The 11,597-nt window shown below is 33.8% G+C and overlaps 1 protein-coding gene across 3 annotated transcripts; it reads right to left on the minus strand.

Annotated features, from left to right (window-relative positions):
- Positions 1 to 660: 660 nt before the first annotated feature.
- Positions 661 to 8,958, minus strand: LOC144569068 (chitin elicitor receptor kinase 1-like). 3 transcript variants are annotated; one of them, XM_078319242.1, is made up of 12 exons: positions 8,499 to 8,958; positions 7,775 to 8,177; positions 6,226 to 6,262; positions 5,656 to 5,813; positions 4,930 to 5,087; positions 4,137 to 4,226; positions 3,804 to 3,897; positions 2,857 to 3,008; positions 2,322 to 2,413; positions 1,825 to 1,966; positions 1,336 to 1,434; positions 661 to 1,093 (listed from the first exon to the last, which is right to left on the minus strand). In XM_078319242.1, exons 1-12 carry the CDS (start codon positions 8,931 to 8,933, stop codon positions 926 to 928), a joined length of 2,028 nt encoding a protein of 675 aa, XP_078175368.1. In that variant the 5' UTR covers positions 8,934 to 8,958; the 3' UTR covers positions 661 to 925. The 3 variants fall into 3 exon arrangements, 2 of the variants coding, with proteins under 2 accessions (XP_078175368.1, XP_078175367.1); XM_078319241.1 differs by having other exon boundaries at positions 4,930 to 5,111; XR_013515969.1 differs by lacking the exon at positions 1,825 to 1,966 and having other exon boundaries at positions 4,930 to 5,111.
- Between the last annotated feature and the right edge of the window lie 2,639 nt (positions 8,959 to 11,597).

Consider the following 11,597-nt stretch of genomic DNA (forward strand, 5'->3'; position numbering starts at 1 on the left):
TCTTTTCCTTTTTTCTTTTTTTTTTTCCTTTTTTTTTTTTTTCTATTTCACTGCACCATCTTCCTGTCTTATCCTATACATATGAAGGAGTATAATCAAATTAGCGTTTAGTGACGATTCATTTCAAAATATATATAATCATATATAAAAGAAACTACATAAAAATAATATACCAAAACTGCTAGTACCAGTTCCAGTTGGTGTTTGCAGTTCCTTTTTTTTTTTTTTTTGGTAGTTCAGTCTTTCTCCTTTATATTGATTTATCACCTTTCGACCTTCACTGTCTTCAAGTTTTCTTCTCCTTTATATTGAGTAGCTCTTCTCCTTCACTGTTTTTTTTTATTGTGGAACGTCCTTGTCCTATATGTTGATCTACTTACAATCTTGATGTCTACCTTATTGTCCTCCTTGCCTCATTTTTCTCATTTTTTTTCTTGTTCATCTCTGTATGTTGTTGTGCCCCAATTATTTCTCGTTGAACGTCTTTCTCCTATATGTTGATTTAATAAACGTCCTCCTTTATGTTCATAACAGCTTAATATTCCAAAAAAAAAAAAAAATAGTCATGTAGCAAAAGGAAATAAAAAAGGGGCATGAAAATTTTTTAACCAATTTAACAAATCATGAAAAATTAGTTTTTCTTTTGGAAGGAGGTAAAACCTCCCAATTTTAATGAAATATTCTAGTACATAAAAGAACATACATAAAGGGCAGTAATATTCAAAGATGTGAGGACCTCAGCAAAAAATTTACAACTAAAAAAGCCTGCACTAATTTAACAAAAACCATTAAATGACCACCAAACCATTAATTCTTTATTAAATACCTAAACTGAGAACAATAGTTACAATATATTTACCAGAATACATGTACATGATATAAATAAGCCAACCATGGAGGACTGAGAAGCACAAGTTCAAAAGAATTATCGACCAGACATGAGGTTGGTGAGGCCGGGGTTGTTATCAAATAAATGATTAATATCCCACAATTCACTTGCAGAAGAAAGGGTCATGAGAGCCACCACCACAGATCTCATGCTCGGCCGCTTGTTAGGCTCATCCTGTGTGCATGCCTTCGCCAGCTGAGCCACCTGTTGCATTTTGTGAAATTCAGATGCTAATATATCAAAATGAGTAAATAACACCAATTTTAATCAGTGCTGCTAACATTCTTATAACACTGCCGAAACTCCTAAAGAGGTCAACATAAGGTATTAGGTACACTTGTCCAATGAAATATTTATTTTATTAGAATGATTTGAGACCAAAAAGAAGGTACAGTCTGAAAGTTTGGCAGCTGAATCATTTTGGAAAGAGTAAATAACTACGAGACCTTCATTATGGAGTCAATAGGGTAGTCATCACCAAGTTTAGGATCAATTATCTTTTTAAGGCTCTCTTTTGGATCTTCCTTACTTAGCGCATCATCAAACTGCACAGGAAAACAAGAACAATAAAAAATTTGTTGACTATTTTGCAAAAATGTCCCACATTATCAAGTATGCCTAAACTACCCAAAATACCGGCAGCAAAAACTTATTGCTAAAATTGCATTATGATTACGTATACAAAGAACTGAAGCATTTCCGCAAAATCTGAAGCATAATTGCAGAAGCTGTGTTGCATTCAATGTAATATAATTAGCAAACTAGGTAAATGTAATAGATCCCACTTGACTTGACTGGTACAGCATCAGTCTCCTGCATGGAGCTTCTTGGTAATAACCAACATGTAATTTAAGTTTCTCATGGAACGAAGGACAAAGAGGAAGTTCTAGTTGTTTATATGCAACCACTTAAGAAAGGAAGACAAAGCAGCATACCAGGCCAACCAGACCCTTGGATTCAGAGGAAGAATCGGCGGAAGGCTTGATGATGGCTTCTTTGGCTGATATAAGCTCATAAAGTACTACCCCAAATGCATAAACATCTACTTTCGGGGAAACATCACCGTATCTAGCATACCTGAGATTAATAAAGGAAATTTTATTGGGGGAAATTATACTTCACAAAGAGAAAAATGGCAGTGCATGCGCTTCTACACCCATCTTTTCAATCAAGAAAAAGTTGTTTCCAGTAAACTTTTGCATTAGTCACAAGTCACAACTCACAATTATGAGAAACGATGGCTGTTATTTGCAAATACGTTAAATTATAGGGTGGTATGCAGCTTTCTGAGAGAGAGATGGGGCGGTAGCACAGTTGTCTAGGAGAAAATGTCCTAGGACTGTGGTTACTCAAAGGTCGAGAGTTCGAGCCCCTCTCATGATTTCACAGCTTCTTTGAAGCTTTCAAAAAGAGAGAGAGAGAGAGAGATTACTCAGGAGGCATATAGCCAAATGTGCCAACCACCCTTGTAGGAAGAGACATGTTCCCAACTTCTGTAAGTTTTGCCAGCCCAAAATCAGCAACCTAAGAAATAATCATCAGTACCACAACTAGGTGAGTAACCCATTTTTAACCTCTGAAAACTTACAAACATCCCATTTGCCATTGCAAAAGGGTAATTGCTAATATCCCAAATTGCTTTTTGATGGTGATATTTGGACTTCTCTCGGTAATACCCATTTTCCTTGAAATCACCAAGTAAAATGTTAGACCATAATTATTTGTTTTGTTCTTTATGAACATCTAAACTCCCATGATTATAATTATTAGGCAAAACAACCAAACTCTACCACATCTTTGCAAAAGGGTCCTCGCTTGAAGTTCTGTTCCAAAATAGACTCATTTATCAAGTGTCAGACTTTTGTATCAAGTACTGTAACACAATTTTGTACCAATCCATGACAGGTATGTTAACACATTACGAACCTAAAATCCCAAACTGAAAGATGCTCTGGGTGAGTACAGACCTTTGCACGGTCGTTCTTGTCAATCAATATATTAGCAGATTTGATATCTCTGTGGATGTAAACTGGTACAGTGTGCTCGTGAATGTACTCAAGGCCTCTTGCTGAGTCAAGAGCTATCTGCACTCTGTTAGCCCATGGAAGGGGAGGCCACCCTGCATAGGTACCAAGTGGCTATGATTTACACATGGTTTAATCAATTGAACATTTACCTATATATATGCCCCAATAGGATCACAAACTAGCAACCAATAGTAGTTCAATTTCTATCATGGCATCTAAATCGAAACCAAATTAAACCTTATTCCGAGCTTTTGTGCCAAGCTCATTGTGTGTTATTTTTAAAGCTGGTAAGACCTGACATGACCATGGAACTTAGCAACCCAAATTCTTGACCTGCCTGGTTTAACATGAACCTTACCACCTCAAATCAACTTTGTCAAGATAATATCCAAAAGTTACAAGAAACCAGAAATTGAAAACCCAAAATTCAAATACCTGAACATGAAGTGGCCCAACCTCAAAAGCCCTATACTCTAAATAATCAGAATCTGAAATGACCCTTCCTAAACAGGCAGTTTCACCTGAAAACTAATTTGACCTGGACTGAACCAGACTCTGAGTGCCAGTTTATTATCTCTAGCTCATTGGTTGCTTAGGTCAACATGTCACCATATCGACCACGAGATCACACAAACAAAACTATTTTCCAATTTGCTGTTTCTAGTATAAATCTCACTACCTCTAAATAATCAGAATCTGAAATGACCCTTCCTAAACAGGCAGTTTAACCTGAAAACTAATTTGACCTGGACTGGACCAGACTCTGACTGCCAGTTTATTATCTCTAGCTCATTGGTTGCTTACGTCAACATGTCACCATATCGACCACAAGATCACATAAACAAAACTATTTTCCACTTTGCTATTTCTAGTATAAATCTCACTACCTGAGCTGCGTAGGCGTTGACTCAGATTGCCATTCTCAATGTACTCGTAGATAAGGAAAAGCGCACCCTCTATGCAATAACCTATCAATCGCACCTACCATGAAAAGGAACAATCATACATGTATTCTTCACTCCAGAAGTAATGAGGGTATTACCTATATGAAATGACAGAAACAACCATAATAGTAGAGTCCTAACTGCAAAAAATTCATACTGTTTCAAGGTACCCATTATTTTGTTTGGGGGTGTTTTCATTGTTTTTTTCTTTTATGAAGGGGACAGGCGATGCTATTCAAACCGAAAAACAATTTAGATGTTTCCCTGGAAACTCACCAGATTCAAGTGGTGAACATGAGTCAAAACTTTAAGTTCAGCAAGAAATTCTTGAGCAGACTGAGTTTCCATTTTCTTTATTGCGGCTTTCTACATAATAAACCATGTTAAGTACTATGTTTCAACACAGAGAAAGTTACAGCAAAATATAACCCAAATGAGATTAAATGGAAGAACTAAAAAATGATGACTTATATTTGGGCCCTTCATGCATTATTGCCATTTTGGGTACTGCTTTGTGTCCAAAAAGAGAAAAAATCACTGCTGAAAGTCTCCAAATGTTATACTGGAAATTGTGCATAATGCATAAGAAAACCATAACTAGCAGTGGTGTTTTGGTGACTATAGTATTATGGAACTTTTACATATAACCAAATATTCTACTGTATTTGCAACCCACAATGAAATATCCTGTAATCACAGCAACCAGCAACTATCCAATACAATATACTGAGGCTTATGGGTAAATAAAAATCAAGGGTGAGAACCAAGGTCCAGCCAACGAGAAATTGACTATTTGCCCCAGACTTTCGAACTACTTGAAACCCGACATTTAAAACACATATGACTTCGTTCCAATTTAATTTGGAGTTGTAACAAAAAAAAAAACTCAACATATAGGGGAAAAGCAGCAAACATTTAACAGAAACAATCTTTGCCATCCTACTAAGCTAACATTTTGTTGCTATTTGCAAATAAATGTAAATGGGCTTGTTGCATATATAAAAAATATTGAATGCCATTTTATAAAGTTTCCCAAGAACCAAAGTAGAAAGAAACTGATTCAATAAACCTCTCCTCGGAGCTCTGCATAGTAAACAGCCCCATATCCGCCTTGGCCAATCTTATTAGCCATGCTAAAATCATTAGTGGCTTTGGAGAGCTCTTCATAAGAGAACTCTACAGATTTGTCAACAGTAACTCCAGCTACTCGAGAGGGAGCATTATCTGCTGATGAATCTATGGACAAATCGCCTGTATAAACAAAGAGACGGCCAAAATTATTAGTAAAAGTAATAAGAACATAAACCAGCGTTTGCACAATATTATGCAGGTAATTGTTGAATTAACTCGACCATGTTAAGGCCCAACATAACTTGCTACAGAGGCATTCTATTAAGTCAATATGTACGCAAATAATTGAGTTAACTTTTTGCTGGATATTAATTTAGCCTAATATGCTACAATTTATGCACCTATTTGTAAGCCAAAGTAGTCTAACATGAGTTCAGAACAGGAACTGTTGAGTGTCATTTGCATAAGATAAGGGTATTATGTATGTATTAGATAAGAAGATTTCCAGCGTGAAATCCAATTTAGCTCAGCTACTGGTTGCAGTTTGGTTGGTTCAGTTATTACAGGTTTTGCATTGCTCATTTGTTGGGGTTTAGACCATTTGTTGGGGTTTAGACCTGATTGTTTTTAATCCATGTTTAAGGGTTTAGGATATAACCATTTATAAAAAAAAGAAAAAAGAAAAAGAAAAGAAAAGCAAAGAAGCATAAATTTCAAACAGTACCAAGAGGAACTGAGCTCTCTCCAGACATAAGAGGAAGCAGAGATGCCTTCTTCACCTTCTTTCTCTTGTCCACCAAACAGTATGAAACAAGACCTATTGATAGCAGAATAATTATTGCGCCTATTACAATTCCTGCAATGGCTCCGCCTGATAAATTCCTGCCCTATTTCAGCATTTCAAAACATGAGTATCAACCAGGTTTGGCACAGTATATTTTGTTTGTACCAGTCCTACCAATCATTTAACTCATATCAAATCCAATAAAAAATATGCCAAATATACCTTACTGCTTTTATGCACTTTAACTCTTTCAATTTTTTATTTTTTTTATTTTACTATATATGCAACAACATTTTTACCAGTACCGTGATTAATATTTCTGCCTATTTTTCCATGTACCCAGCCTGCCCATACCAACAAAGAAATTTTCATTCCAAAATTGTACACAAGAATCAAAAATCTTTACATTGACACACCATACAAGCTGTTACTTCTTTCTGAGAGTTTTGCTTGAACTCAATAGACCTTACTGCTTTATATACAAATGAAAAAACTAGTTCAAATATTTACCGCTTTGAACTAAGAGCACGGTAGCTTCCATTAGGATCTGAAATAATTATACCAAAACGAGAAAAATATTTAAGTTGCTATTTCCTGAATTAGAACAGAACAAAAGACAAAAAATAAAGCCAATATGCGGATTTATGAAATCTTAAAATCTATTACTCAACATATAAGTCAATATTTCCAGATTTGTCCTCGTTAGTATGGTTCCATCATACAAATCAGAAGTGCCCAAAATTTCAATTATCCTGAATATGAACCCAACTAGCTAAATACATCTAATACATAATTAAGCACTAATTTAACCAAATTTTGCTTCTGTAAACTTCCAACCTAAATTAGTATCAATTACCCTCAAATTTTATATCAACACAACAGAAGCCAGCTATTCAACAGAAAGTACATAAAGCTAGTAAAAAAAGCTACAGATTGAGCATACACAAAGGCAATAAACCCCTTTCCAAGCCCTGGTGGCCAGCCAGCCGGTATGTATAACCCTATATCAAGCCTCGGTTAATCCTCAATTAAGCATTGCAACCTCATCTTAATCTCAAGTCTCTTCAATTAAACATTAATGCTAGATGTCACATTTAAGCCTCATGCTAACTCAGTAACTTGCCGAATCAGAAAGCACGCTCAGAAAAGAAGTAATTTTCAACCCTATATTCTGCTTGACTTGATATGAAACTTCCTCTGATTATAATGAAGGGATAATTTATAATATTTACAAATAAACTGGGTACAAAAATATGGATTCAATTTTCTTTTGCAATTAAGATTAGCACAAATTTAATTTGTACCAGTCACAAAGAGATTAGGTTGCTAGAAAGAGGGGCAATCTTGTCAATTTTTGCTCAACTTAACCCATTTAACTTTTATCTTGCTGCTAGCCCGATCACAATTTTATCAACTGGGTGCTATTTTCAAACTTCTCCAAACTTACCAGCATTATTCAGGATATGGTCCTCTAACTGTTTCAAAGAGACCAAGTTTATTTCTGAACTTTGGGGGAAAAAAATTGGTCATTGAACTATAGAAAAGAACCAAGTAGGTTATTCAGCTTCCATTTGCACAAAGTCAATTCTTGAACTTTCAAAGTTAAGTCTCGAACCCTCTGATAGAGTCAAGTTAGTTCTTCTTAGAAGGCCCAGCTTAGTCATTTTGAGCAAAGTTTGAAGACTAACTTGTTGTTTTGAAAGTTCAAGGACCATCTTTGTGCAAATGGAAGCCCAGCGATTTCAAGGACCAAAGTCTAATTTTTTTCCTTGTTTAACACCAATGCATCTTAATTCTGATGAAAATGTTAGGAGTTAGAGCTACATATTTAGCTACGATATTAGCTACCAACTATAAATTGACACACAATAACTTCTAGGTCGATGCTTTGTTGTTCTTAAATGGACCCACCTGGACTTTACTCAATTATCAAGTAGTTGCAAATAACTACTCACATTACAAGTATGAATGATCATCTGGTGCAATTGCAAAAATATCAGAGATACTGTCTTATCTGCAAAAATATCATAATGCGAAAATGTCTAATATAGATTCTTACCGTGTGTGGGAACGTACAGAATTGCACCCACTGAACTGAAATTTACACCGGGATTATACTCTGCAACTAGCTCTGCTGATATATTTTTATACGTGCTTGCAACAGAGCTCGCATTCTCATCAGACTGTAACGGATACGTCTCAAACAACCCATACTGGTCTGAAACTGAGCTGTTTCCGCATGAACAGTTCACAGTGACATTCACAGTAGCATTAATTTGTACATTATTGGCTGGGTATGAGTTGAACTTTGTAAGTGAGTATGTATTGGTAAGGTTGGCATAGATATCTTTGGCGATGCTGTTGTATGTGTCGCCACCTTGAACGGTGTATTGGAAGGTGTGACCAAGAAACGAGTTGTCTATACAGTCACAAGAAAAATTCACATGCACACGGTCCCCGGTCTAGATAAAAAAATATAAATATTTTTAAATTCAGAAAAAAATGTTAGTTTTTAATTTAAGTTTCAAGAAGCAAAACACTTGGATTGGAGGCAAATAAATTGAAAAGAGAAAATTAATTTGTAAAGGTAAATCAAAGGTGCTTGGATAAGAAAAAACAAATAGTTATGGTTTCATGCAAACAAAACATAATTTTGTCATATTTGTAAAAGACGCCTCCAAACTACTATCTTCCTTAAATAAACAAACAATAATAGCAAAACAGTTGCTAATAAAGTAAAATAACCAAAAATGAGAAAGAAAAATTACTGGAGCAGTACTCACCTTGATATAATCTTTACTCGTAATTGTTGGATTGTAAGGCAAAACCTGCTCAGCAGTCATTTCGAAAAGAGAAGCTATATAGGTCAAATTCAAGTCAATACCTACAGAAGCTTTGGTTGAGACGTAGTATGAACCCAGTGCGAGATCGCATGTTTTGGGGCACTTCGATTCCAATCCACTAAAAAATCCGCTAGCTAAGATCACTAACACGAGTACGAATTTTGATTCAATCATGGCTTTTCCCCCTTCTCTTTGATCCAATTGGGGGTGAAAATGGTAAACCCTGGATTGCAATAGCGAATAGTTAAGACGCAGAGAGAGAGAGAGAGAAGGTGGGACACAGTCTCTTCTGAGGTTTGACTGGTCAACTATGGAGTACTGGTGATATTTGACTTTATTTGTGTAGGGATCGGGGATCCTAAATTCAACGCGCATTCCTTTAAATCTCCGCCGTTAATCTGGCTCTTTTACAAATGGGGAAAGCCAAAAGAGGTGTGTCAATTAATTTATCTTAAAAAAAAGCAGTGCCTGATATTGACTAGTCAGAAGTCAACTTGGGAGTTGGGAGTATTACTGTCTGATATTGATTGAGTAATGGACATGAGCTTTTACTGGTGATGAAAACGGAGCGGATAAAAAGTTAGGAAAGTTATCATTATCCGAATAATCGTATAGATATAAATATTTTTATAAATTTTAAATTTTAATTATTTGTATTTAAATAGTAAAAATATAATATATAGTTTAGTATATATAATAAAAAAATTGAAATACATGAAAAAATTTATCTTATTTACTATTATAATTATAATTAGATAAAGAGTAGAATTAAAGTGTTATTAAGTTTATTAAAGTTTTTTGTGAACTCAACTCTAAAATCTATCAGATTAGCGTCAAACGACAAGTTCAAACTATTGAAATCCATCTACTTTATAAGTGATGTGTCTACATGAGAAAATTTTGAAAAATCAAATTAATTTAGTATAAAGTCAAGCGGTCAAAATTAGAAGGTTTATAAATTAATTTTAATGAATTCATTTTTTAAATATTTTTTGACAACTTTGACTATATACAAAATTAGTTTGAAAATTTGAAATTTTCACATTTAGATGCATCACTTGTAAGAAAAATGAATTTCAACGGATTGGATTCATAATTTGAAACCAATTCGATAGATTTTAGAGTTGAGTTCACAAAGAGGTTTACTGAACTTAAGAACATCCTAATTCTACTCATAAGATAAATATTATAAACTTTAGTAATTTTAATAATATTTATTACTTTTAATAAATATCTAATTTGATTATTTATTTAAAATCCGATTTGTGTCCGTGTCTTATTCGATAGATTTTAGAGTTGAGTTCACAGAGAGATTTAGTGAACTTAAAAACATCCTAATTCTACTCATAAAATAAATATTATAAACTTTAATAATTTTAATAATATTTATTACTTTTAATAAATATCTGATTTAATCTTGTCCGTATCGTACTGAAAACATAAAAAACGGATCCATATTTGATCCTAGCTTTTACAATTAGTGACGAACCTGTTAATAAATCTGAATTTCAGAATCCATCAATGATTCAGAGAGAATAATGTCACAAATTGACAACTAATGCTTAGCCGCCCCCCTAAATTTAAATAATGCCCCGTTGACTAATTGATAGTTGATTCCATAATTCACGTCTCGCTGCTACCGACCTACCGTTGTAACCACTTAATAATTTACGAGTCCATTAAATATATCTCGTGTGAATCTAAACAATATCTCCCCTATGGCATTCAATCAGATCGGACAGACCAGATGCGTCGACAACCGTTATCATAATTAAAATTAGCTACAATAATAGATATATTTATTGAAAACAATTTTAAAATTTAAAATAAAATATTTTTTATTAAAAACGTTATAATAAATTAAATTTAGCATAAATATATTTTTTTTTCCAACGCCAAAGACATGTATAACAAAAATAACACAATAAATTATGTGGAGATTCTTGCAGAGTTTTGCACAAAAGAGTCATCTTATTTTAAGAACTTTTTAAATCGTAGGTACACGCATAAAATATATCAAACTTTATAAAAAGAAGTAATGAAATCACTATTTTAAATAGCTTTATATAAAAAAAAATTAGTAATGAAATCACTATTTTAAATAGCTTTATATAAAACTACTACTTTCATCAAATATATAGTCTAATAATAGTGACATCAGGGGCGGATATACAGTATAAGAATGAGGGTCAATTGATCCTCATTTTTTTTTCCAAAATTTTTGATTTACAACTTATTTTCTATATAATTTATAGTAAATTGTTACAATTAATGTAAAATGACATCCATTCGCAGCAAGAAAATTTTATATGATTGATTCTCAGAATTTGAAAGTCTGGCTCTGCCTCTGAGTGACATAGATCTTTCATAACGAAGATCTAGAAAACAAAATTGTACCAGAAATTAGGTTAATTTGAACTTTCGTATAACTAATGTAAGTGAGTGTGTTATATATACGCAAAGGTTTAAATAGTGTTTATCGCGTCATAGCGACATGGTTAAAAAAATAGCGCTATATATGGCTATATAGCACGAAATAGCACGCTATAGCGCTGATCGCTTTTATGATCCGAAATCGCTATAGCAGCACTATAGCGCCGCTATCGCGCGCTATTTAGAACCTTGTATGTACATATGCCTATTTTACTAAAAGTAATTGAACAACTATTTCCAACAACAACAACAAAAAAAGATTATACTCTTGATCAATATTTCGTTCCAAAGGAGAACAACTTAATTTGTGGGGGAAAATGAAAATTGAAATTTTGTTATATAGTTATAAAGGAATAGAGAAAGAAAAAGTCAAGTTTGATGATGGAGAAGTTATTCAAAATCGAACACAAAACAACTTGTAAATAACCGGCTCAAATGCTTGTGCTCTTTAACGTTAACGTATATAAATATGGGGTATTATATTATGAGTAAAGATTCTGTAACCTGCTGTCTGGTCTCCTAATTGTCTCCGCGATGAATTAACTTCCTTAAAAGCAAAGACTAGCAGTAACGCTTGATTAAAAAAAGGAAAGAGTGAACCTTCTA

Source organism: Carex rostrata, chromosome 18, assembly GCF_964058835.1.
Source record: "Carex rostrata chromosome 18, lpCarRost1.2, whole genome shotgun sequence".
NCBI lineage: Eukaryota > Viridiplantae > Streptophyta > Magnoliopsida > Poales > Cyperaceae > Carex > Carex rostrata.

Excerpts from the sequence above, each read along its gene's own strand:
- LOC144569068 (XM_078319241.1), bottom strand. The coding sequence starts at position 8,933 with ATGCGCGTTGAATTTAGGATCCCCGATCCCTACACAAATAAAGTCAAA. Across the intron at positions 5,814-6,225 it reads CGTGCTCTTAGTTCAAAGCG|GAATTTATCAGGCGGAGCCA; the intron begins GTAAATATTTGA and ends GAAATAGGGCAG. Across the intron at positions 3,009-3,803 it reads TCAACGCCTACGCAGCTCAG|GGTGGCCTCCCCTTCCATGG; the intron begins GTAGTGAGATTT and ends GTACCTATGCAG.